This window comes from Toxotes jaculatrix, chromosome 5, assembly GCF_017976425.1.
Source record: "Toxotes jaculatrix isolate fToxJac2 chromosome 5, fToxJac2.pri, whole genome shotgun sequence".
Lineage (NCBI taxonomy): Eukaryota > Metazoa > Chordata > Actinopteri > Toxotidae > Toxotes > Toxotes jaculatrix.
This window is the reverse complement of record NC_054398.1, coordinates 29,008,532-29,034,724: the sequence shown is the minus strand read 5'-3', so window position 1 is coordinate 29,034,724 and position 26,193 is coordinate 29,008,532. Positions and strand designations below refer to the sequence as shown.

Below are 26,193 nucleotides of genomic sequence, written 5' to 3'. Positions count from 1 at the left end.
TTCATATGTGACACTGATCCTCCTGGTTTCTCTGGTTTATTCAACTTTATTTTTATCTTGTGTTTTATTTTACTCCTTTAAATCCTGCTGGAGTCTTTTCAGATTGTCTTGTGTTTCGTCTTCATGTCTTTGAAGTTTCACTTTGAAGATGAGTATTGATTAAACCACTTCCATGTGTTTCAGTTGTGTAAAATGAACAATGAATTTCAATGTGAGCAATAACAGCTGGAGCCACATCCTCATGTTCATGTTTCTGTGCTGGAGCTTTCACTCTGAGTGCTTCAGTGTCCCCTGTGAAACACTCCTCCAGTCTCTCACCATTGTCAATGAGGTACTGGACGATGTCCTTGCTGCCAGCCTCCACAGCGTGATGCAGCAGCGTGCAGCCGGTTCCGTCCTGCAGCAGGATGTCCGCCCCCTGCTGGTGGAGCTCCATCAGCTGCACGACAACAGAACATGTCGGTCACCAAATGCAGTTCTGTGGTATTTAATGAAACAGCGATTCAAATTTGAGTCCAGCACCCAGGAACAAACCAGAGCTCTGCACAACATTCGACGGTTTAGAAGGAGCAGTAAATGTAATCCTTAGATTAGACTATAAATACAAACATTGGCAGACTGTGATCTGTTGACACCGTCCACTAACAGCACAGATTCTTTTCCTTTACAGACTCACTCTGTCCAGGTCTTCAGTCTTGATGCAGCTGATCAACTCTGCTTCTGTAAAAAAGAAGAAACACAAGATGCTCATTCTCCTGTGACTTTTCTCATCAAAGCAGTTTCATTTCAAGAAATTCAGAAACTAAAGACCTGTTTACCTTTCCCAGGGTCGTGAGAGGTAGCACTGGAAGGACTGTCAAAGACATAAGAGGAAACGTTAGATGTGAACATGAAGAACAACAGAGAGCAGATCAGCAGTGAAACATGAAAACCAGCACAGACACAAGCAGAGATGCAGCAGCTCACACACTGAGCAGTGTCCTACCTAATCAGGGGTCTGAAAGCAGCGAGGGTTGTATTGGAGCGATGAACATTGAGAATCTTTGCCCCTCTCCTTCGGATCACAGACATGAAACAGCCGGGACAAGATGGACAGGAAAAGGTTCAGTAGCAGCTTCAGCACATGGTACCAGCGGTGGTACACCTGTACCGACATGTATGTGATGCTGTGAGGTGTCTTTCAGAGAAGCAGACACTCAGACAACCAGAATAAAGCTTTGTCATCTGGATTTCTGGACACAAACAAGTGGCAGCAACCAAAAGCTTTTCAGTCAGCGACGTGAAGACACTGACAACATAACGATGATGACATGGACGCTGTCGGCTCGTGTAGTTATACCGTTTTTCAGATTCATCAGTGAAAATTAGTCCAAGATCTCGTCTTTTTGACAAACTCAAAAACCCAAATATAACAAATACTACTAATAATAAATATCCAGCAGATAAAGATCAACATGATCCTTCATCTGGAGTGGTCTCTGAGTCCACCTGAGGGCTCTCAGTCCAGTGTCCCTCTCTTTTAGCTCAGTGTTTGGTCTCCACCAGCTCCTGAGGGAAACATCAGGCTCTTTAGCTGCTAAATGCTGCACCATGTTCAGCAGCTGCTCTGAGTCTGTCTGCTGTTAAAAACATATATATTACATATTATATATTATATATTATATTGTTGGCCCTCTGCCTATAAGATATTGTTATATGTTATAGGCAGAGGGCCCCAGAGCAGCTGGTAATCCCCTCTGTGTTTTTTTAATCATATTTTTTTAAATCTATCACCATCCATTTAAATCATATGAAGTCAAAGTCAAAGCCAGCTTTATTGTCAAATATGTACAGGTCATACACAGAGTTTGAAATTGGAGTGCCCCCTAAATCATATTTCATTTATTTAACTGTTGTTCTAATAACTATTTGTAGCTTTGTTGTGTTTGTTTTCTTGTGGACATGAATCAGTCACACTCTTCAGTGGGGAATCACTGCTCATTGGGGTAGAGGGTTTATACCCCCACACAGGTCTACCTGACCTGGCTTACGCTGCCCTCTAGTGGTGACAATATGCTTTTCTCTCACCCTGTGACCCCTGCAGTAGGATGTACTGATGCTCTGTAACACCAGTCTACTGAGTTCAATAGACCTTTAGGTTTAAAACTGATGTTTGGTTTTAGATTAAGCTCAAAGGGACGTCGATGTGATGAAGACGAGTGTGTCTGTGTCTGTCTGCTACCTGCACAGGGTGGTCTTAGAGGAGCTCTGGGACAAAGCATCAGCCACCGAACTGTCACTGGAGATCCTCCTCCTCTGAAAGTCCCTCACCCTTAAACACAGACAGACAGTCAGTCAGTCAGACAGACAGTCAATCAGACAGACAGTCAGACAGTCAAACAGACAGTCAGACAGACAGACAGTCAGATTCAGTCAGTCAGTCAGGCAGTCAGTCAGTCAGACAGGTTGTGTCTCTGCATCACAATGCTTTCTGTGCTCCGTCCTTTGTTTAGTGACTGATTTCTGATTTGTCCTCTCAGAGCTGAAGGAGACGAGCAGGTGACCCAGAAAACTGAATCCACAGAGGGACGAACGCTGGGATCAGCAGCTCCATGGAAACAGTACTTCAAACAGCAGCAGGAGCTCGTTTCATTTCTGATGGCTGCAGATAATGACCAGCTGCCCCCCCACACCCCCCCCCACCCCGACCCAGCCTCATTGATTCAGCCTCTGAACTGGTTGTCAGGACACTCCAGCAGCTGCTGCAGGACCTGGTCTGGCCAGCAGGAGGTGCTCAGACCACATGGAGCACACTGAAAATACTCCAGTACAAATAAACACCACCTAACAAGTACATTTCCCTCCTGTGGGATCAATAAAGTTTTTATCTCATCTTAAACGTAAGTAAAACTACAAACCTTTTGTATTTTTACTGTCGCAGTAAAAAGATGCCTGTAGCTCATTTTACCTGCTTCATAATCTATGAAAGTACATCATATTTTTATAGAATCATCTCAGAGGATAAACAGCAGGTTTACTGACTCATCTGAATAAAACTGGATCATTGACTGATGTGAAGACACCAGCTCCATGTCTCAGCAGTGTTATCCAGATGACACAGATGATGTATGATCATCATCTGTTTCCATTTCTGCACATTCACCTGGGAAACGGTTTGTGTAGATAAAGAACTCAGGTGGAAAACAGTCTGACTTTGGTTCATCACGTGTTTCATGACAGGGATGGAAACGTGGTAAATCCAGTGCCGCCATAAACTTTGTTTCTCATTTCTAACACTGTCTCATGTCTCAGAAATGAACTGTCACAGGCAGAGGAGGGAAGTGTAAAGGTGAAGGGTCGAACCATGAGAGATGGAAAATGTGCAAACTGTGGAGGGAAAGGTGAAGAGAAATCACAGACACCTGGCCTGACTTTACACCTCGACCAGAGCTGGTCTCACCTGGGTGTGTTTGAGGTGGTAGGGGAGGACGGGGAGCAGGGGAAGGCGAACTGTCTCTTCTGGTCCTGGTGCTCTTCTGAGTCCACCAGGTCTGGCATCCCAGGGGAGGTACCCACTGTCTCCTTTACAACCAGCTCCGGGTCCAGGATGTACAGCTCCTCCTGGGAGATCTCTGTCACGTAGTTTAGGTGCTCCTGGAAAAAAACCCAGAGGATATCAGGAAACACCTGGCTTCAGGTTCGTACTGTCTGCACCGTCTGTACCGTGTGTTCTGATTCTCTGGACACCAAGAGAATCCACCCAAGGATCTGTTGTTCAGAAATGATCAGTTTACTGAGAGATAACAGATTCTGGCAGAGACCGTGAATGAAAGAAGCACCTGTGTCTCTGCTGTCACTGATAACACATGGACAGTGGACAGAAACGTCCACCTGCATGTTTCAAGCATCAGCTCAGGACACATAATGAAGAGGTATCAGTGACCTTTGATTATCACTAACACTCCCAGCACACAGAGGCCGAGGCTACAGGAGAAGTTACTGTTTGTTTTGTGTCTTTCTCCATTCCATGAGTGATGATAAGCTCATTGCTGGTTCTTAGTTCAGAAAACTTTGTTGGGCTTGTTTGGTTTTTGTTGCTTTCTTACCTGAGCTCGGTCGATCCTGTAGAAACGGTCTGCAGTTGTACCTGGAAAAACAAAAACAGCAAAGATCAGGTTCTCTGTGAGCCGGACTCTGTGGTGACAGGCTGCGTTGATCTGGACTCACAGTCGAGGAAACACCACTTCATGGAGAGTTTTTGTGAAGACAGACACTCTCCCTTCAACGTGTCACAGTCCTGAGGAGGAAAGACGAGACATGAAAACTGCTGGTTTCTGAATCTGGACTCTGTGTCTTTGGACTGGTAAAGAACAAAATGCCTGCAGTCCTCTCTGCTGTACCTGGTCCAGGTTGTCCTGCAGGCGCTCGATGAGCAGGCGGCAGGTTTCCAGGTCACTGTCTCCGGGGACAGTGATCACTCCCAACGGCATTGCTGCACAGACAGACGACATGTAAAGGTTAAAGCAACAAACCTCAGTCTTCAGGTTCAGAGTCCAGCAGAGTGAGCAGGTAAAGGTATAACCCACAAACTTCAGCTGGAAGTTGGACATCTGTGATGTCATTCAGTGTGTGAATGAATGAATAAATGAATGAATGAATGAATGATAGGTAGACTGATCCAGACACTCACAGGCCTCCTTCAGCTGGTCCTTGTCGTAGTGCAGAGCCTCGTACGCTGCCATGCTGATCCTGTTCACTCTGATCTGCAGCTTCTCAGGAACGGGCTGCTGGCTGCACACAAATACAAACACAACATTCACACCGACTCACAAACACACAGGCGCTGGATCCACACACACAGACTCGCAAACACAGACAGTAAATTCACTCCCTGAACATTTGTGGGGCCTGTTTAAAAAAAAAAAAAAAAAAGTCTGAAGTTCAGGTGATAAAGACGGAGCAGGACAGCTGACAAACTCACATCATCCCTGTCTCTAAGATCTACGTCTCCACCTCTCTTCTGTGTCTCTCACAAAGTTCTATAGAAATGTCCAACATCTTACAGACACGTTGACGTTGTAGAACAAATCTCGCCTTTAGTGGTAAAGGTGATCTCAGTGTGTCTGGATGTGAACTCAGTAAACAAACGTGCTCTGTGGCTACGTGTCCTGGGCCGAGCAGAGCAGCACCTGGACAGGTGTGTTTACCTGCTGTTTAAACTGCTGCAGCTGAGCTACTCAGAAAACTGACGTTAGCAAGTGAACATTTGTTTGGTGACTTGTTCAACAAGCTGAGCAGCAGGAAAAGATGTGTCCACATCTGTGAGGGAGACAGTGAGTCCTGTGATGAGCAGGTGATTCACTGCGCAGATATTCACCTGGCAAGCTGGACTTGTTATTTTCACTGTGCTGTGACTAAGGAGGAGTAAAGTCAGCAGGTTTCTGCCGTGGTCACTGACGGGGTGAGTGACCTGTCAGTCATACTGGGACCCGGCTCTTAAAGGACTAACGGACGTATTTCTTCTTACTCGTTGAGGTGGGGCATGGAGATCCTCCTCTTGGCCTTCTGCACCATGTTGGCCTGGTTCCTCAGGTTGATGTGGATTATGGACGGTGCCAGCTTGCAGGGCTCACCGTCCACCTGCATGGGGATGGACTTGTAGGTGGTGAGGGTCACTTCTTTACACTGGTGGAGACGTTCGCCGTGACCCCCGACCTGCAGTGTGGCCTGGACAACGACAGCAGGTCACCATCAGTGAGGACAGCTGCTGTCACACACACCTGAGTTCATCATTTATGATGGTGAACACGTTTGTGGTATGTTGTGTTTTTGTTTCTCATTTAGAATAAAATGAATCAACAGAGGGATGAAGTTCATTTGTCATTTCAACCATTAAAAATACAGATTTGTTCTCAGCAAATCTGTGGGGACATTGAGCTCAGACTCTGTAGGTTTGACTTTGTGTGGTATATGTCATGTGGTCTGACAGGGTCTGATGTGGTCTGACATGGTCTGATGTGGTCTGACGGGGTCTGACGGGGTCTGGTAGAGAACAGCTGAGAGCTCACCAGAGACGTCATGGTGAAGCCGATGACCTCGATGCAGCCGTCGTCGTGACGCTGAGGTTCGAAGTCCTGATGCTCGCTGGGGTGACCCCAGGGCATGGTGCCCGCACAGTACCTGCAGCACACACACGTTGACAACCTGCACAAACCACCTGTTCCAAGTTCAGGTTCACTTTAACGAAGCATTTTCTCAACATGAACAACAGCTCTGAGCTCACTGACTGAAACTGGACAAACTGTCTTTCACAGGAGGGAAATGAAACGTGAAAAACCACAGTCACAGAGTTGTCCGCTTCTGCTTCACCGTACCTGGGGATGTTGAGGAAGAGGAGACACTGTAACTTCAGCTCCTGGACTTTGGCTGTCAGGTCTGTCCCATCACACTGAGGATGGAGGGAAACACAAACAGGCTCACACTCCACACGTCACAGACAGTGTGTGTGTTCTTCAGTAGTTAGTGATTGTTGGAGAACAGGAACCAAGAGGAACATCAAGAGTTAACAAGAGTTTCTAACAAAGAATAATGAGTTGATCATTCAGTGTCTCCCGCTGATACGTCTGATCCCTCTGAGCTGCACTGTTTCCACAAACCATTCACACACACACACACGCTCCTTCATTTAAAACTGGTTTATTTAACAGGTGTATCCTCTCAGGTAGACTCTCATCCTCTGACTCTACTCACCACCACTTTGATGTGCTTGGCGAGGTCTTTCGAACTCCCGCTCAGGAAATCTGAGAAGGCTGTCTGAAACACACACACACAAACAAGGACATGGGACAAAGTGGACGTGTGTATGGATCAAACAGAACAGGTGGGTGAGGACACTTACCCCTGCATAGAACATCTTATTCCTGAAGCGGCTGTTGAACTTCTCTGGGTTTGCCTCTAAAAAACACAAGCATTGGACATGTTCAGGACACACGGTCTGTGACAGTAAAACCATCCGTGACTTCAAATACAGAATAATGACCAACATCTTTTAATCTGACAAACAAAGGCGAACAAACTGCTGAAATCAGTCTGCTTACATTTCCATCCATCATCTGGTTTCTCAGTTCCACTCAGGATTTAGTGGCATCTAGTGGTGAGCAGATTGCAACTAACCCCTCCCCTCATCCCTCCCTTTCCAAATGTGTAGGAGAAGCTTCCGTGGCCTTCAGGTAACAAAACCTGAAAGGCCCTCTGTAGAGTCAGTGTTTGATTTGTCCTTCTGGGCTACTGTAGAAACATGGCGGCACAACATGGTGGGCTCTGTGGAAGAGGACCTGCTCTCTGTGGATATGAAGGGCTCATTCTAACCTAACGAGAACACAACCCCTCAGAGTTTCAGGTGATTATACACTGATGAAAACAGAATTATGAATAGTGAATCCTATTCCGGAATCCTACACACTGGTCCTTTAAGGAAAGAACTCTAATGTTGTTCAGCTATCTCAGCTTTCCTCCCACACAGGCTGATGATGTTATTTATAGAGCTGCGACTCTGAGACAGGAGGCATTGAAACAGAGGAGGCTCTGGTTACTGTTGGAACTAGTTGTGTGTATGTGTGTGTGTGTGTGTGTGTGTGTCCTCTGACCTCTAGATTCATGGAAGCCGAGTGTGACGTGAGCATCGAAGCCCAGACTGAAGTAGTTATTGAAGACGTCGATAGGAAGCTGAGAAACAGCAGAAACATTAACAATCAGCCATTTAAGGAGGCTCGAGCAGGTTCAGGTGATCATCTGAGTCTTAAACTGACTTTGTCTGTCTGATGCTCGTCCCTCTCATCCGGTCGGGCATCAGGGTTTGCCTCCACGTTCAGGTTCCACCGGTCCAGCTGGACGATGTTTCCATCCTCAACGTGTGAGAGGATCTTTGTGATGGGTTCATCAGTGTAACCCTGAGAGACGAGGACAGCCCGGATTTATCCTAAACCTCACACAGTTAAGCTACAACTCCTCAATCAATATTCTACTTTTTAATCAAATGCACTGATCTGCAGGTTCACACACTGATATAAAGGTACAATAAGCTGCATACATACATAACCCCCAACATTAAAGGGCTGCGAAGATGCTGATGCAGTAAAAATGATAATACAATGATATATGTCAACACCAGGTTGCACCTGTGCTCACATCCAACAGTAATGTCATGGTGTCCTGTAGTACACCTGTACATAACTGTAGCAAGGTGAGAAGTCAAACCACTGAAAGTCAACAAAAACAAGATTTACATGGGGGGAGGGGTGGCGCTGCTTTCCAGTGTGATGTCATGTTGCTTCCTTTACTCCAGTAACGGTGTTTCATCTTAAAAATACTGTGAGAAGCAGCTTCACCTGAAGCAGGAGCTGAGCTCAAAATGAGCTTCCCCAGTTCAACTCCAGTTCAACTCCAGCTGGACTCACCCCTCCCCAGTTCAGAGTCCTCGCGAGGTCGTTGCCGGTCCCCAGAGGAAGGATGGCCACGGGAGGCTGAGGACGAAGATTCAACTGGTCCAGAACTGACAAGATCCATCCAACCTGAACACACACACACACACCATGCTTAGTTCTCTCTGTGAATCTGTCTGACAGTGGTGTTTGATACGTCCACTGAGGGTTTAACTTCAACACTTCTTCACAAAAGACGAAAAACACGTAAAACTACAAGAGCAAGAAAAGGAAACATTAAACATGGTGCAGGAAGAGAGACATAAAAAGGAAGGGTTAAAATGAATATGATGTTTGTGTTAAACAATGCTGGACTCACTGTCCCGTCTCCTCCACAGGCCAAGATCCTCAGGTTGGGTACTTTGGCATACAGCTCCAGCCTGAGGAAACACCAAGCACAGCAGGGAGAGAGGAATTTAAAATAAGATTTAACAAGCACAGTACGTCAGTATAAAACTACAGTGATGTTGTGATGTAGTATCACATCAGTCTGTTCAGCAGCAGCATCCAATCACTACCAGATTTCTAATAACATGGTGTGCTGGTGAGTCTGGTGTCGCGTCTTCTCAGAGATCCTCCATCGCTTCTCACTCCTCCAAACAGGAATGAGGAAACTAGAACATTCTTCACGGTGACGCACCAGAACGATTCCTGGGTCAACTGAGGAGCGATCAAACAAAGGGACTGACTCGTACCCCGGGGGTCAGTACAGCTGATCTTACCCCTCTCTGGGTCCACCCTTTGTCAGGTCAAACACCTGCCGGGGATTCAGGTACCACATGAAGGACTGGATGATCTTGGCTCCCTGGAAAAAAACAGAATAAAAAAGGTTTAATCGAAATAACAAAACAAGTGCAAACTGCTTGACCAAACAAAGACAAAGTTGTTTCTAGCCTGAGCTTATTTTACTGTTTATAGATGTGTAAAGATCCAACATCCCTCAGTCTTTGAGTGCTGCCATATAAAAGAGCATGGTGGCCAGCTTCCCCACAAAAGACAGTACACCAGGTAAAATACACAAAGTAGATCACCATCATATTCAGCAATCAGCATCAGTCTTATTAAACAGAAGTCAAACATTTATGGTTCTAATTGCTGCTTAGTTACACTAACAGGGTCACTGCTCTATGGTTCGCATGGAGTCCAACTACCTGGTTTCCGCCGCTCTTTGGGTTAACAAACACCAGCAGAGGCTTCATGAGCTGAGAGGGGAGAGGCTTCACCAGGAAGGGCTTCCAGCGGCCATCCTGAAGCTGACAGACACAACAGAAATGGAGCAGAAACATCAGGTAGGCTGACGGATTAATTACATTATCCCACCTCATTAACCTCAATACATCCAATCTTCTATTTCTGTGAGAGCTGCGTCACAGACTCAGCGTCTCTGTGATGTTTTTGAAGATTCAGGGTTATTAAAGTTCCGATTTAAAGCATAAAGCAGCACAGCAGTGGAGGCTGGCCTCCCTCAAACAAAGCTCAGAGTCAGATGTGTAAAAAGCAGCCTGAAGTGTACAGTTCCGCTTCTCACCTCAGCTCCCTTCTTGCTCGACTTGTTGCATTTCAGCGACGTCCTTTTCTTCTTTTTACTGGACTTCAGAGACGACTGCAGGAGGAAAACAAACACACATCAGGGTGGAGGTATCAGTAGGGACCAGCCTCCTGTGGAGACTGAAAACCTCACCCACAGATGTGATGCACAGACGTGTGCAGATACCTGCTGAGGATCCCGGCAAGGCTGTGAGTGACAGATGGGATGTTTGTATTTTAATATGTTTCTTCTCAGGCAGTTTGGTGGAATGAAGACATCTTAGTTAAAATATGAACTGTTTTTATTTCACTCAGTATCAAATCTAAACCACAGAGACTGTGCAGAGCTGACAGGCCTCTGGACTTTCACCATGTTTAGCTAAAGGTTCTACAGGTCACAGGTCATCGCACCGGCTCAGTGCAGGGTTACACCGGCGGTGAGCTGAGACCGAGCACTCATTACCAAAAAACACAAAAAGACCTTCTCACTTTAACATGAAGGACAGATGGATGTTTGAACGGGGACATGTTGATCACTCAGATTTCATCAGTCAGCTGTGGTGAAGTGTCTCGTTAAGACAGTCGACCACATTCAGCTTGTCTTATTAACATGTGTCTCTGAGTTAGTCAGGGACAGCGAAAGAAGGTGGACTGTGAGGACACTCTGGCCAGTCCTCATTACAGTAAAACCTGGTCTGAACCTGTGAAGCTCCAGGGTAAAGGTGTGTGTGTGTGTCTGTACCTGTGGTCGGCGGACCCTGATGATCCAGGTAGGAGGAACGATGACGGCAGCATGAGCTCCCAGGGAGCAGCACTCCTCTATCTGCTGCAGCATGAAGCACGTCACCTTGTTGTGATACTGAAACACAGACAGGAAGTGACCTCAATGTGACATTGAAACACAGACAGGAAGTGACCAGTCGGCTGACTGAAGCTGCTCTCGTGTGATTCATCCTTTCAAACTTTCAACATCCTTTCAATCCTTCTGCAGTTTTAAACTGACACAGAAAACAGAGAAGTGTTAATCTGAACTCACATCTCACAGGGAGCCAGCGTCAGATCTGCTCAACAGCACCAACTACAGGAAAACAGTAAACACTAAAACATCCTGCAGCAGTGGGACAGGTCAACAGGGGAACAGGACAGAGAACGGCCGTCAACTCCACCTCCTCCTCCTCACACACTGCGACTTACCGCCTGTTTGCACCACGAGCAGCTGATGGCGACGATCTCTTTGCTGTGAAATGAAAACTTCTGCTGAAATCCCTGTAGAGAGAGGAAGAGAGAGAGGGAGGGAGGGGGAGAGGGAGGGAGGGAGGGAGAGAGGGAGAGAGAGAGAGAGGGGGAGAAAGTGAGGGAGAGAGAGGGGGAGAGAGAGGGGGAGAGAGAGGGAGAGAGTGAGTTCGCTCTGCGGCTCCAGACTCTGAGGGGAGGTCAAAGCTTCGATGACAGGACGAAGCTCACCTTCCCACACTGCCGACACTTCCCCGTCTGACGCCTCCTGTGGACCCAGTGATGTCGCACAACATTGGACTGAAACACAACCAGGAATTAACAATTCATGTTCACCAGCTTCACTGTAATTTTGAGATTGTGAATCTAAGTGAATATTTCACACTGAATTTGTTCTGATGATCTTTGGGATTCGAACAGCAGCAGTGAAACAAGTACACAAACTCCACTCAGCAGACACTGACCTCTCGAACAGCTCGAGATCCTGGTTCTCTAAACGACGGCTTGCACCTGAAATTAATCTTTTCATAAAGACAGGACGGTGAGAGGAGAGAACGATCACACAGGGAGTCTGTTAATCCAGATGATCCAGAGTTTACCTTCTCCAGCTGCTCCATGCACATGGTGTGGACTGAAATCTTACATCCAGCACATTTCTTCCTCGCTACTGACTTTTGCTGCGTAAAGGAATAAAAGAATAACAGATTTATTGTGTAGTAAAATCTACAGTTAATGGTTATGTATTTTTTATTTTTCCTGAAGTTAGGTTAGATTTTCCAGAGAGTGATCTTTCACCATCCAGCAGCAGCTCCCACCTTCACTTCATTCTGCATCTGAACAGTTCGTCATCTGAAGTGATGGTGACGGCTCTTTATGTTCTCAGAACACGTGACTCGTAACTCACCAGTGATTTAGCGACGCAGTACTGCTCACCAACGTAACAGAAGTCTCCAGACCCACTGGTCTCGAACCAAATGTGGTCCCCGAACTGGGCGTTGTCCTGTGATCGATAAGAACAGTGCACATAAAACATTTTTCATTTGCTTTAACTCAGAAAATGATCCAGAGAAAAGATGCTCCTGCTGCTGCTGTTACTGAAATCTGCTCTGAGCTGTTCACTGACGCCATCATCAGATTCTGCACACAAACACAACAAACAAAACAACTGACAAGTTGAACCAAACTGTGTAAGCATAGTTTACATTTAACCGGCTGCATCATATATGAAGGTTTTTATGAAAGAAGCATGTTCATATGTAAAATCATTCAGGGTACATAAGTGTTACCCTCCTCATGCAGAACCAGCATAATTCCTTATTGTTTAATCACTGGCTGCTGCTGCAGCTGCTCAGTTTGTTAACACAAGCTGAAGAGTGACTCACGCTCCAGTCCACGGTGCTGCTGGGCTCCTGCAGCGGGTCGGTCTGTCCGGATGTTGAGACGCTGGGCTGGGTCGCCACGTGCTGCAGGCCCGACTTTGCAATGGCTTTCCTGAAACCACACAAGGACACACAGCTTTCAAGAAAACTGGTTGATTCATTACTTTTTTTTTTTTGCCAGCTTAAAGCTGAAAAAAAAAAAAAAGCTGCTGTGGCTGTGTGGGCACAAACTGAACTGTCTGAGCCTGATGCAGAACCAGCTCCTTCAACTTCCCTAATGAGCAAAACTGATGTTCTGGAGTCATTACAAATAAACATCAAATAACAGTGAAACAGGACGAGGTCAAAGTAAAGGACAGGACCGAACAATCTAAAGCAGCTAAAGCTGGAAACATCGCGCAGTAACGTAATGTGCTAATTAACATTATTCATTACAGCATTTCGTCGTATTTTCCTTCTGCTTGGTTTCGGCACTCTGTGCTCACATGCACAGTCACTGTTTAAAGCTGTTTTCACATGTTTCTGTTTCTGCGTCAGACAAACAAACACGTATGAAACGGAGATTGAAACTCGGCGTCCACCTGCAGCCACCTCAGGACATTCACAAACTGCTGCTGCTGAAATCCTGAGTTTCTAAGTTAAAGTCTGTTCACGTCTACGTCATCTGCTGTGAGGTTAAATGAATGAGTGAATGAATGTGTGTGTGTGTGTGTGTGTGTGTCTGTGGAGGGAAAGTCTGACCTCATGCTGGCAGGGACACTCTGGACACTCGTCTATAGGTTAGGTTTGTCCACAGCGTCAGTCAGTGAGTCAGTCGTGTCAGTGATGGTGTGAATCTCTGGCTCATTTCAGTCATGTTATTCGTGGAGATCTCTTCCTGCGTCCTACGTGCCGCTGCCTGTGTCATCTGTCCTGTTTCCTCCACACTGGTACAAATAAAGAAACCTTGAACCTTCTCATCACCTTTTTTAGACTTTGACTGTAACCTCTCTCTGGATGTAAAACTGATTATTTCCCTCACAAACAACTTTTCAGCCTCGTCACATGGTGAAGTAAAGGCGGGAAACACTGGGACAGAACAAAGGAAACTACCAGAGTTTTCAAAATAAATGCTGACAGCTCTGAAGATGTACACATGGGAAGTGTGTTTCTAACCAAACCAGCTCAGTGATGTTCTCAGTAACATGAAGACCAGCTGAGCTACATACAGCAGGAAGGCACTCCAGCTCTCCAGGCGGGAGTCGTAGCCGTGGGCCCTCAGTGGACTGAGGGCTCCGGGGCCCCTGTAGAAGGCTGGGTGGTTGAGGTAGTAGACTGAACTTCTGCGGCTGGGCAGCGGGGGGCCTCTTCCAGGCCAGGGGCTACCAGCTTTGGAGACAGTGGAGATCCTCCTCCTCTTCATCTGGCTGGAGGCACGACAGCAGCTGTAAGGAGCAGAGTCTCCTGAGAAAACCTGAGAAGAGTTCCTCCTGAGGCAGCGAGGGGCCCGGATCAGTGGCCGCGACGCTGACACCAGCTGGGGCGTCTTCCTCATCACCTCCAGGGCGGAGGAGGAGGAAGGAGTGGAGGACAGAGAAAGGTGCTGATCAGGTGACCAGGAGGCGTCGTCCTCCTCTTGCTCCTCCGCCTCCGACAGCTGACTGGCTTCTGATTGGCTGTCGTTGGTGGTGGAGTAATCGATGCTGTCATTGTCTCCGTCTGAGTGGAGGCTGCTGGAGCGTGAAAACATCCTGGTGCTGTTGGCCCCGCCTCTCACCTCCACCTGCTGCTCTCCGGCCGGGAGCCCCGCCCCCAGCCCCTCCTCCTCCTCCTCCTCTGCCATCTGGATCAGACTGGCGAGCAGCATGGACGGCCCCAGCAGGTGGGTGTCGATGGTCCGCAGCTTCCCCATTTTCTTCCTGCACACGGCGAACCTCGGGTTGAGGCTAGGGGTGGTGGTGCTGGAACGCCTGCGAGCATGTCCCGCCCACCTGATGTGTCTGGATGTCTTTGCCAAACGCCCCCCACCTGCACACGGCAGCCCCACCTGCAGCTGTACACTGGACCGGCGCCGCTGGGTCAGGGTGGAGGAGGGAAGCCCGACGCTGGACCTGCGACGGGCCTTACTAGTGGGGACGGCCACGCTGGGCCTCCGCTGGTGGCAGGATGCGGCCTCGGCATCCACCTGCAGAGCAGCTTCCTTCCTCTTAAAGTGACGGCGGAAAAATGTGTCCATGTTGGACGCAGAGACGGGAGAGACCCCTGAAATGCTCCTCTGTGGCTGTTGGACACAAAAACCTGTTAGCCTGTGGTTTCTGAACAGGAGCTGATACTGGAAGGGCACTCTGAGACAGACAGGAGGAACATTCACCCACAGTCAGACCTGCACATCTACTGGACCACCACACCAGGTCTACAATCATGAATGAAATCACATTTTACTCAGTGCTTCCTGCTGCAGACAACAGTGATTCTTAGTGAGTTTTCTAAGATAATGAAGCTCTCACAGATTTTAGTTCAAATCCTGACTCGTCCTCGGTGAGCTCATGATCTTCTAGCTCCTGCAGCAGCAGCAGTGACAGTGTTTGACTCAAACTCGCAGCTGCATAAGGACCATCTGACACAGTCCATGCAGCTGCAGCCTCAGGTTAAATACCTGGCTTATGGCGTTAACGAACTGCTACAAATATGTGACCTAATTAACCCCATTTATCCATTTAGCATCTCCAGCGTGAGCAGAGCAGGATCCCAAGCAGCAGTGTTACCTAATCCTGTTCCACGTGGATTACACAGAACCAAAAACAGGGATTCACATTCAAACACCAGGTGTCATCAAAGGATGAAGATTTGTTTAGTCGAATGAAAAAATATAAAACTTTACCAATGAATATTTTGTCCATCTAACTGAATTTGTTTGTTGGGCTCCTGTGAGACTCAGACCAGTCACCTGTCATCAGATCACTGTGAGGTCCAGTTTGCACTTCTCTCAGCTGAACGAGCTCTGAACGGAGCACCCGAGAGCGGGTCTGAGGCTTCGGCTCTCATCAACAGAAACAGAGGAACTTGTTAATCTCAGCTGACACGACAGAGCTGCAGATACAGGTAACAGGTGAAGCTGCAGCTCAAGATGACGTGCTCTCTGCCTCTGATACGTCAGTCAAACAGGGTCGAGTCACTGATTTCCTGAATGAACCTGAACATCAGCGCTGACGACCTGCGATCTGCGTTCTGTGCCTTGTCCTTGTTTAGTTCTGTCTTTGTGAGGAACTGCTCGTGTTGCTGAGGCATCACATCACGGCTTTAACCAGCCAGGGCATGAATAATAAAACACTCAGAGGAAGTGTGAGGTCCTCCCCGCAGGGGGAACAGCACGACAACAGGAAGCTGTCATCACCGCTGTGACACACACAACTACAGTAATTAAGGCCATGGCTGCCCGCTGGTTCCTCGCCCTCCAACAAAAACATTACACCAGTAATTAGTCTGTGACCACGGCCTCACTGATCCTCAAGCCACATCACCTCCTTCAACTGCATCGACTGTCCTCACTCAACAGTCTGCTGATCATTTTGTCTGTAAATGGTGAAAAAGACCTGTTAGAGGTTCGAGGTGGCGTCTCTGGACGTCTTTCTGTGTCCAACCGACACTTCAAAACTAAAGAAATTCAGTTCATTTTCTGTAAAAACAAAACCTGATCTTTATGCCCAAGGCTCTTAACAGTGCTTTGTCTGTTATGACCTTCTTCAGATCACAGCATCTGAAGCTTCTAAACACTCTGGCCTCGTCCCTTCATAGCTGTGAAGTATTTTTAACCCTCAGGAGGAAGAAGCAGAGATAAGTTCTCAGTGTGATAAACCTCAGACGTCACCTTCACAGGTGGTTTTATTACAGACATGATCAGGTTTTGGTCGCTGAGTTTTAATTCAGGAAAACATGTAAAACTCTAATGAATATTTCCTGTTACCTGAGTGAGCGTTTCACTGCAGGACTTTGCAGTTAATGAAGCGTGAACTCTTTATTTCCCTGCAGGACGTGACGTGAGCAGCACTGAAAGAGTAAAGCAGGTAACTGCTGCTCTGATTATCTCCAGGGTGACTGACCAGCAGCAGCAGATTAGTGACACACACAGTGCAGGGAAACCTCACTATTTATAGAGCCTCCTCCTCACTTTCACTCTGCAGCCTCACCTGTAACCTGTCTGATCAGCAGCCAGTCATCAGGTTACCGTCCCACAGCTCACTGTCCCATTCACAACCAGGTAACCTGAAGTCCAGCAGCTCAGCAGAAGCACAGCACGTTCTCAGGTAATTAACTCAACAACACGTCACAAAGCCACAGTGAAAAAGTCCACTCAGTCCCATGGTGTGGACACATCACACTATATTTACACACACGGGTTGGCAGGTGAGCTCTGGTCATCAGGTGACGCCATGTCCACCGTGCAGCCGGTTTCACCACAAGAATAAAAACATCCTGATCCTTTCCTCATCTGTGTCCGTCTGTTTACTCAGACCAAACAGCACTATCAAGCAGTAAATACAGGCTGATCACCTGCTGCAATGCGTGGACACACAGAGACACCCAAAGACTGGCTGCAGTGTTGGTCCATGTGGACCGAAGACGTGAACACATCAGCCAGCATTGGATCAACATTGGTGGAGATGAGGGATCCTCAATTGTAGAGCCATTAACCACCTATGAAGGAACACAGAGGCAGCGCTTGGTGTTTCTCTTCAGTGGAGTAACATCCTGATGAAGAACTGAAGTTGCCCTAACTGTTGGAAACAGCTCATAAAAATGAATCATGGGAACAAAGAACAGATCGCCGACCTTCAACCAAACTCAGAACCAGAAAATCAACTTGACCCTCTGATCCACCTGCAGAGTGGAACCACATTTAGTTTGAGGGGGAAAATGAGATTATGAGAAATGCAGCAGTGGGATCTAATGGAACTGTTGCACCATATTCTGTGACTGCAGGTGGCGCTGTTGCACTGATGTGACCTTGCATAAGTGGCTGATGTTTTCGAAACAGGTTGAAGAAAGTGACACATTTCGGTTGAGTTTCCAGGGTCAGAGGACTCAGTTTCTGACCTGTGTCAGTCGGCCGTCGTGGTTCTGTGGACCTGGATCTGCTCAGATCAGGGTCCATCAGTTCCCTCCCAGAACCAGATTGAAAGTCACCAAAAACTGTCACTCTGTGTCCAGGAACTGAGCTGAAACATGATTAAAAACAGCAACAAACACGTGTACAGAGTCACGCAGCAGCGCCCCCTGTGGCCACAGAGTGATACTGTGAGTGGGGACTCAGTGCTGGGTCAAAGTCACTCACTGCAAACTGCACATAAACTAAAGAATAATATTAATATTAATAAGAAGCTTGATATTAACGTCATAATGTGCTGAATTAAAAATCAGTTTAATCAAGAATAACTTCAGAAAACAGCGTGAAACAACTTTATCGCCTCCTTTGGTTTTATGAGTGAAGCTGTCTGAGGTGAAACAGACATGAAGAGAGGAAACATCAGGAGACTGAACCTTCCTCACATCAGCACATCAAACTAACAGAACAATCAGACCCCGGTCACGTTCTCCATCATGTTCTCCATCACGTTCAAGTTTTCCATGGTCTGATCTTTGACTGCAGCTCTGAGTCACTCAGCAGCAGAGGAGGGAATCAGACTCAGGTTTTACTTTCACCATCTTCTGGATGGTGGTGAGTTTTTTATGCAAACCAAAAACAGGTGGATGAAACAGAGTTTTCTCCCCTGTTTCAATAAAGACTTCAGTTAATCAAATGTCAGATTTGTAATCTTTGGTTTGCTGGTCAGGTGGTTTGGTTTGCTTTTACACATATTTACCACAAAAACAAACCTGAATAATCCAACGTAGAACATGAACAGAAACAAAGCAGCTTCTGATTTCAGCATTTTTTGAAGGACATTTCTTGTGCTGCTGCTCCTGATTAAACATTTAACACCTGAGAACTTTTACTTTTGTCCAATGAAATAGAGTTTTGTAGAGACACAGCGATAGATGGACTGTCACAGATATTACAACTCCACTAAAGACACCAGCCTGAAGACAGTTATACGAATTATCACCCAGCCCTCATCACAACACCATCTGAAACTTTATCCATCAACCTGAAAACAACAGGAATCAAACACTGATGCAACAGGTGGCTGCAAATCTGCTGCTGCTGCAGTAAATAAGCCAGAAGTAAAACCTCTGTCATTCAGCAGGTCAACACAGGATTCAGAGAACCTTGGATGGTCCAGCACAGAAACACGGGATCACAGCACAGCACTGACACGGGACAACAAGCTGCTCAGGACGGGATTCATACAGTTCAGTTCAATACAACCTGAGAGGAAGAACTCGGTCAGTCCCGGACTGATGAAGAGGAAAAGCACACTGAGAGAGGCAGGGCGAGAGAGAGACTGAGAGAGGTAGGACCACACAGAGAGAGGGGAGAGAGAGAGAGAGAGAGAGTGAGAGAGGTAGGACCACACGGGGGGGAGGGAGAGAGAGAGAGAGACTAAGCTGCTGTTTTAAAATAACTCTGAATTCAGGAGCTTCGCAGCAGCAGCGTCACTTTCTCTCGACTGATCCAGGATCAGTTCATCACTGGGCTATTTGGAGCTGATCTAGGAGCCTTTTGTAATCATTCACTTCAATGCAGCTCGTCCAGAGATGAATGGAGCCGCCGGCCCACTCCAACATCCCAGAATACTCTTCATTAACACTTCAAGGCTCTGGAGCTGCTGCATTATGGATTCGATTAAACAACAATCAAACAACAGGAACTGAGGCTGCATGTTAATGTGTCCAAACATTTAGGCTCATGTGTCCTTACTCACCGATTTATCTTCTCTGTTCTGAAGCTCATTGTTCCTCCGTCACAATCAGACCAGAGTAAACGTGTGTGTTGATAATGTGACTAATTAGTGAGGAAGAATCAAATTCTGCTGGTTGCTTTGGTCGTTACTATGGAGCGAGCGACAGAACGACCAGATGCAGGTTTCTTCTCACAGATTAAGACTCTGGTTTTTTGTGATTTTTGTCAAATATTTTAAGGATGGAAAAATGGAAAAATAAAAAAATAATCCTTCATTTAACCCAGAAAGTCTCACTGTGATTAAAAATCTCTGGGGCTGCAGCTAAAGACTATTGTCAGTGAGAAACACAACAACAATAATTTTATATAATCAAAATATGATATAAAACTAATTTCTAATATATAATGATGTAATTAGTGGTGCGTGGTGTAGCACATTGTACATCTATAGCAGAGCTATAGAGGTCAAAGCCAAGAGATGCTTCACATTGCACACTATTGTTCTTCCCGTTCTTCTTTTTCTTCTTCTTCCGTGCCGTGTTTCAGTTCGTAACTCGTCCCACACTGTTGAGCGCACACCAACAAATTATACATCAAAATGTGCGGTTCGATCGGACTTGGTGTGCTTGTATTTTTCCAGAATATTCAAGTTTTGCAAAGTTATAAGCGAAAAACTGTGAAAAATTTCGCATAGAGCATGAATGGGATGAGCTCAAAAAAGTCGCAAATTTTCCAGCTTTTTCAAAGATCTACTGCTCTGGCTTACGTTTACCTAGAAACAACATTCAAACTTTAAAATGTTGACACAAGTTCTGTGTATTCGGGGTGTATTCCACTTTGTTTCAAGTTGTGTAGTTTTTGAACTGTGAGCCTTTAACCATCATGAGTGATTTTGGAAAAATTCAGGGTTTACATTGAGTGTGTATTGCGGATTGTTCCAGGCTAGAGTGGGAGCTTAGAGTGGAGAGGCTTTAAAAAACTCTCTCAAATGTTTTCTTTACATGACGACTACAGCCACAAATTTTACTCTACAACAGTGAAACTTTCAACTTCGTAGCCACACTTGTCCTCTTTCTCACAATGTGTTTGCGTTTTGTGTAGGATTTACGATTTTTGAATAGTGTGCCTTTTAGCGACAAGAATAGCTCTCAACTGCTCCACTGACTCCAATTTAAATCGAGAGGAGGATTTTTGGAGAAAAGCAGAAAATACCCTTTTTTAAACTCACTGTAAAATCCACATTTTAGACACTAGGACCATAAAAAAAATATCACTGTCTCATGACTTTGACGGTGAAGTTTGTTTGGCAATATCATGTTTGGTTTTTGAATAAATAGCAGTAGTCAGCAGACCTGAATCAGCTGAAAATGAGCCCAGCAGCTGTAAGCTGCTTTGAAAATTTCCCAAAGGCAAAACATCAGCACACAAGAAAACAAGAGAAAACAAAGTCCTGTGAGGATTCTAGTGTCCTGACACGGTTCAGGCACATTAGATCCATTCATAGGATCAGACAAATTATTACAGTGATTAGCAGTGACAGTAGTCATACTAACTGCAGTAAAAGTCAAATATAAAATAGATAAAAGTAGTGACAGTTGCAGATTTAGTGGTCAGCAATTGCAATTGCAGCAAGTGCAATAAAAGGGAAAAAAAACAAAATTAGATAAGCTGCTTTTCTGAGTATAAAAGTACTGGTATGGGTATCAGCAGTACTGGCCCTCCTTATTACTTGGTATGGGATCATACCAGATTTTGCAGTATGGCACACCCCTATTGGTTTCTATGTTTTGTTTCGTAATACATGATCTGTGATATTATGGTCTGGCTCAATTATCACTGGCCAATCATTAGCCAGAGATGATGACCCACATGGTTGTTAGAGGGGTGGGACTTAAAAGGGGCAAGTGCAGGCCAGCAGGACGCTAGAAACAGGTGGACATTGTTGTGAGTTCATTTAAATCTGTGAAATACTGTTGTTGATAAGGTGAAGACCCGGGACTTTGAGTCAGTGTGTAACCTGATAAAACCGGACGCTGAGCTCTGTGTTGGAGCTGGTTTCAGCTCGTTCTGCTAAACCACGGTACCACTGTGACCACCATTACCATGCCGGTTTGGAGGAGAGGAGAGCGCGGAACACAGACTTCCACCGAGTTTCTGAGTGAGTATGGAGACAGTGTGAGCACACTGAGGGAATCTGGACCCAGATAAGCGGCAGATGATGACATTGCTCTTCTGTTCTGTTCTGATGAATTGGTTGTAAATGTGTCTCTGATGTTGGCTTTCTCAAGCAGTTATTCAGCCCATGGATGATGTTTTATGAATGCATTTAAAATTTGTATTGGCATCTGAGATAAATTTGTGATCACATTTTTTGATATTGAGTAAAATCATTGTTAGGTCAGTAAGTTTTTTTTTATTGCATGGTGGACAGGGTAAGGGAAGGAAGCCTGGCAGAGAGACGACTCAGCTCAGACGACTGTAAAGATGCACCCAGTTTGGGTATATTTCCCATCATCTGGTAATGATGAACACAGTGACCACTGTGAAAACCTAATAGATGTGTCAAGTTCACCAGTTTGAACAATAATGATTAATTTGCTCCTACTGAGCTCCGTGCTCTTGACATACTTGAAATTGAACACCTGAATCCAAATCCTGGAGAAACCGTCTGAACATGTGCTGGTATCAGTGTTTTTAGAAAGAAATTGTAATACTAATATGACATAGTGCTGTTATAAGTAGTTATTGTTCATTCAGACTGTTACTGACTTTGTCTTAAAGCTGTTTTTTTTTTTTTACCTAGTGAGTGATTTTATGAATGAATTTCAAATCTGTATTGGCATCTGTATTATGTGTATGTTTAACAGAAGAAACCATAGCAAATTATTGTTCTAACTTTAGGTTCTTATGATATGGGATGTTCTGCTGTTTCCAAGGTTGCCATTCTCAGTTTGTACTGTGAGGTCGGTATTAGGGGTTATTGTGCTCTCTCCTGATTGGAAGCTGATGCTCTGCTCTCTCTGAACGTGTTTCACTTGAACTTGAACTCGCTGGAACAACGAGCTGAGTTTTCTGTTGAATAAATCTACACAGGTAAGTGTGTGTGTGTGCAAGCCTGTGATTTGCTGAACCCCGATGACGTGTAACAGGATGTTTACTGTAGTTCTGCTCATGATGAGTAAAATCTGCAGGACGCCCCTTTAAAAGATCCACGGCTGGAATCTGCCCTCCCTGCCTGTGACTGCTGCGACTCCTTCGCTGGTGCTTTTAAATCAGAAGACAGATTATACCTGGAACCTGGAAGAGGCTTAAAAGATCAGCAGGCTGTAGCTCCTGTCCTGGTTTAGGATCACAGACCTGCTCAGGCTACTAAAACTAGCCTCAGCCTCCTCTGAGGAACCACATCACTGTCACTGACAGAACATTGACTGGAGTTCAGTGAGATGATCAGGTGCCTTCACTTCTCCTGTGAATTCTGATTTTCTGCTGTTACATTTCCACTTCAACTCATTTCAGAGGGAAATAATTAACTGTGCGATGTGCTGAGTTCATTCAGCAGCTTTTAAAAACCTGACTGATGAGGAACAAACAATTTACAGTGGGGCAAAAAAGTATTTAGTCAGCCACCGATTGAGCAAGTTCTCCTGCTTAAAATGATGACAGAGGTCTGTAATTTTCATCATAGGTACACTTCAACTGTGAGAGACAGAATGTGGAAAAAAACTCCAGGAAATCACATTGGAGGATTTTTAAAGAATTTATTTATAAATTCCTGCGTAAAATAAGTATTTGGTCACCTACAAACAAGCAAGATTTCTGGCTCTCACAAACCTGTAACTTCTTCTTTAAGAAGCTCTTCTGTCCTCCACTCATTACCTGTATTAATGGCACCTGTTTGAACTTGTTATCTGTATAAAAGACACCTGACTACAGCCTCAAACAGTCAGACTCCAAACTCCACCATGCCCAAGACCAAAGAGTTGTCAAAAGGACACCAGGAACAAAACTGTAGACGAGTGAATCTACAACAGGCAAGCAGCTTGGTGTGAATAATCAACTGTGGGAAGAATTATTAGAAAATGGAAGACATATAAGGTCATTGATAATCTCCCTTGATGGGGCTCCATGCAAGATCTCATCCCATGGGGTCAAACTGATCATGAGTACGGTGAGCAAAAATCCCAGCACTACACGGGGGAACCTGGTGAATGACCTGCAGAGAGCTGGGACCAAAGCAACAAAGGTTACCATCAGTAACACTGCACCAACAGGGAATGAAATCCTGCAGTGCCACATCAGTGCCACCACCATGGTGGAAACATCATGCTTTGGGGCTGTTTTTCTGCAAAGGGGACAGGACGACTGATCCTTGTTAAGGAAAGAATGAATGGGGCCATGTATCGTGAGATTTTGAGCAAAAACCTCCTTCCATCAGCGAGAGCATTGAAGATGAGACGTGGCTGGGTCTTCCAGCATGACAATGATCCCAAACACACTGCCCGGGCAACGAAGGAGTGGCTCCGTAAGAAGCATTTCAAGGTCCTGGAGTGGCCTAGCCAGTCTCCACACCTCAACCCAATAGAAAATCTGTGGAGGGAGTTGAAAGCCTGTGTTGCCCAGCGACAGCCACAAAACATCACTGCTCTAGAGGAGATCTGCATGGAAGAATGGGCCAAAATACCAGCTACAGTGTGAGCAAACCTGGAGACCTACAAGAAATGTTTGACCTCTGTCATTGTCAACAAAGGTTATATTATACAGTGTTACTTTATAATATAAAGTAATATGTATTAATACATATATACAGTATTGAGTTGAACTTTTGTTGTTGACCAAATACTTATTTTACGCAGGAATTTATAAATAAATTCTTTAAAAATCCTACAATGTGATTTCCTGGATTTTTTTTCCCACATTCTGTCTCTCACAGTTGAAGTGTACCTATGATGAAAATTACAGACCTGTCATCATTTTAAGCAGGAGAACTTGCACAATCGGTGGCTGACTAAATACTTTTTTGCCCCATTGTAAGTGTTAATTAAACATTATTCATGTTTGACGAGGAGGCTGATCACGTGGAGAACATCTGCACAAATAAACTTGACAAACAGATGAAAGGATGAATGAAAAGGAGGAGACAGCCTCTCAGTCAGTCGCCAGCCTGATCTCTTAAATACTTAAAAGCTCCATATTGAATTCCTCTTAAATAATACCAGAGTCCAGTTGCAGGAGCAGCTGCTGCTCCACTTTCATCTGGGTGAAAACTGACCCAGGACCAGGCGAGAGTGAGATATCAGCTTTCTAATAAACTGGTTAGACTGAATGTGCTGAGGATCCCAACAGTAAGTACAATCAGTCAGCAGAGACACATCTGATGAATAAAACCTGGTGAACAGATGTGATTAATAGATGTGATCAGGACAGCTGACTGCTGCAGCCGGTTCACACTGCTAATACCACTAATACTGCTGCTATATCACCAACACTCACCCTGCAAATACAACTGGATTACTGTCCTGTCAATCATCACAGTCATGTCTGCCAGGAGGGTTCATGCTGCTGATATGTGACTGTGCTGCCATCTAGTGGTGGACATCTCTCCCTGTGAAGGACAAATCTTTGACTCCTGGAGGACGATTGTGTCTTTTCAGGCAGCTTCGTTTCTGATTTGAGACTTTGACCTCGGTCTCTCCTTCCTTCATGACCTCTAACCTTTAACTCCTTCTATGTGACACCTACCTCTTTTTCATCTTTCCTCTTTTTTCCTCCTCCTGCTCCTCCTGTTTTTGTTTCCTCCTCTTCTTCTAACCCATTGTCCTCCTCCTGGACCTCCTACTCCTCCTGGTCTTGCACTTCTTTATCTGACTCTTGGCCCATCCTTTGCTTCTCCTCCATGTTTTCATTGTCCTCCTCCTCTCCTACCCCACACTTCTCCTCCCACACCACCTCCTTCACCTCTTTCTTCTTCCTCTGGCCTTCCTCCTCCTCCTCCTTCTAGACACATTAACATCATCATATCCAGCTTCTGGATATAGTACATCTTGCTCCTCTTCTACTTTCTCTCCCTCTTTCTCCTGTTACAGTACTTCTCCTCTTCTATCTCCATTCGGGGCCAGCCATGGCGTAGCAAGTTAAGAGTGCGGCTTTGGACCGGCCTGAGATTGGAGGATCGTGGATTCAATCCTTCGACCAAGCTAAAAAAATGGATATGGTGGTGGTGAAGGAGACGTGCCTCCCCCTGCCTCTTCAACCGTGGCTGTGGTGTCCCTGAGCAAGGCACCGATCCACCCCAGCTCCCTTGGCACCTCACTGGGCAGCCCCCTGCCCCAGCATCTCTAGTGCATGTGCATGCTTGTGTGTGTGTTTCATTCACTTGGTGTGGGTAAAGTAATTTCTCCAGGAGGGATCAATAAAGTAATTAAAATTAAAATTAAATTAAATTAAAAATCATCCCCTTCCTTGCCCTCCTACTCCTCTTCTTCTTCCTTCCTCCTTCTCCTCCCTCACAGCCTCAGTGTCCATCTTCTTCCTCTTCGCCCTCCACCTCTTGCTCCTCCTGTCCATACATCCTCCACCACCACCCTCAAAGCTTCAGAGCTTCACTGTCCCTCCTCCTGGACCAGACTATTTATAGAAACAGGGCAAACGAATGACAAAGATAGCTCTGAAAATGGGTCTGAGTAATCCCTGGGTCCTGACTGCATCACACACACACACACACTCTCTCTCTCTCTCTCAGGTTTCTTCTCATGAATATATCTGCTGATCGGGCTAA

The 26,193-nt window shown here is 45.8% G+C and overlaps 1 protein-coding gene across 4 annotated transcripts in view; it reads right to left on the bottom strand.

The window, feature by feature from the left end:
• Positions 1-26,193, bottom strand: part of dgkzb (diacylglycerol kinase, zeta b) — a 56,251-nt gene that overhangs the window by 4,080 nt on the left and 25,978 nt on the right. Inside the window, exons 1-30 of one of the 4 annotated variants that reach the window (XM_041039338.1) lie at positions 13,807-14,813; positions 12,602-12,710; positions 12,124-12,219; positions 11,819-11,896; positions 11,684-11,740; positions 11,451-11,519; positions 11,181-11,252; positions 10,729-10,845; positions 9,988-10,062; positions 9,611-9,706; positions 9,182-9,264; positions 8,779-8,839; positions 8,436-8,549; positions 7,788-7,928; positions 7,626-7,704; positions 6,878-6,933; positions 6,730-6,792; positions 6,354-6,427; positions 6,048-6,159; positions 5,507-5,706; positions 4,670-4,770; positions 4,380-4,471; positions 4,207-4,276; positions 4,086-4,126; positions 3,440-3,633; positions 2,222-2,311; positions 986-1,054; positions 819-853; positions 677-720; positions 319-439 (exon numbers count right to left, since the gene is read on the bottom strand). In XM_041039338.1, coding sequence (XP_040895272.1) covers positions 319-439; positions 677-720; positions 819-853; positions 986-1,054; positions 2,222-2,311; positions 3,440-3,633; positions 4,086-4,126; positions 4,207-4,276; positions 4,380-4,471; positions 4,670-4,770; positions 5,507-5,706; positions 6,048-6,159; positions 6,354-6,427; positions 6,730-6,792; positions 6,878-6,933; positions 7,626-7,704; positions 7,788-7,928; positions 8,436-8,549; positions 8,779-8,839; positions 9,182-9,264; positions 9,611-9,706; positions 9,988-10,062; positions 10,729-10,845; positions 11,181-11,252; positions 11,451-11,519; positions 11,684-11,740; positions 11,819-11,896; positions 12,124-12,219; positions 12,602-12,710; positions 13,807-14,813 — 3,616 coding nt within the window. Of the gene's footprint in view, positions 1-318; positions 440-676; positions 721-818; positions 854-985; positions 1,055-2,221; positions 2,312-3,439; positions 3,634-4,085; positions 4,127-4,206; positions 4,277-4,379; positions 4,472-4,669; positions 4,771-5,506; positions 5,707-6,047; positions 6,160-6,353; positions 6,428-6,729; positions 6,793-6,877; positions 6,934-7,625; positions 7,705-7,787; positions 7,929-8,435; positions 8,550-8,778; positions 8,840-9,181; positions 9,265-9,610; positions 9,713-9,987; positions 10,063-10,728; positions 10,846-11,180; positions 11,253-11,450; positions 11,520-11,683; positions 11,897-12,123; positions 12,220-12,601; positions 12,711-13,806; positions 14,814-26,193 lie in introns of those variants that run through there. The other 3 variants (XM_041039342.1, XM_041039341.1, XM_041039340.1) reach the window with 3 other exon arrangements.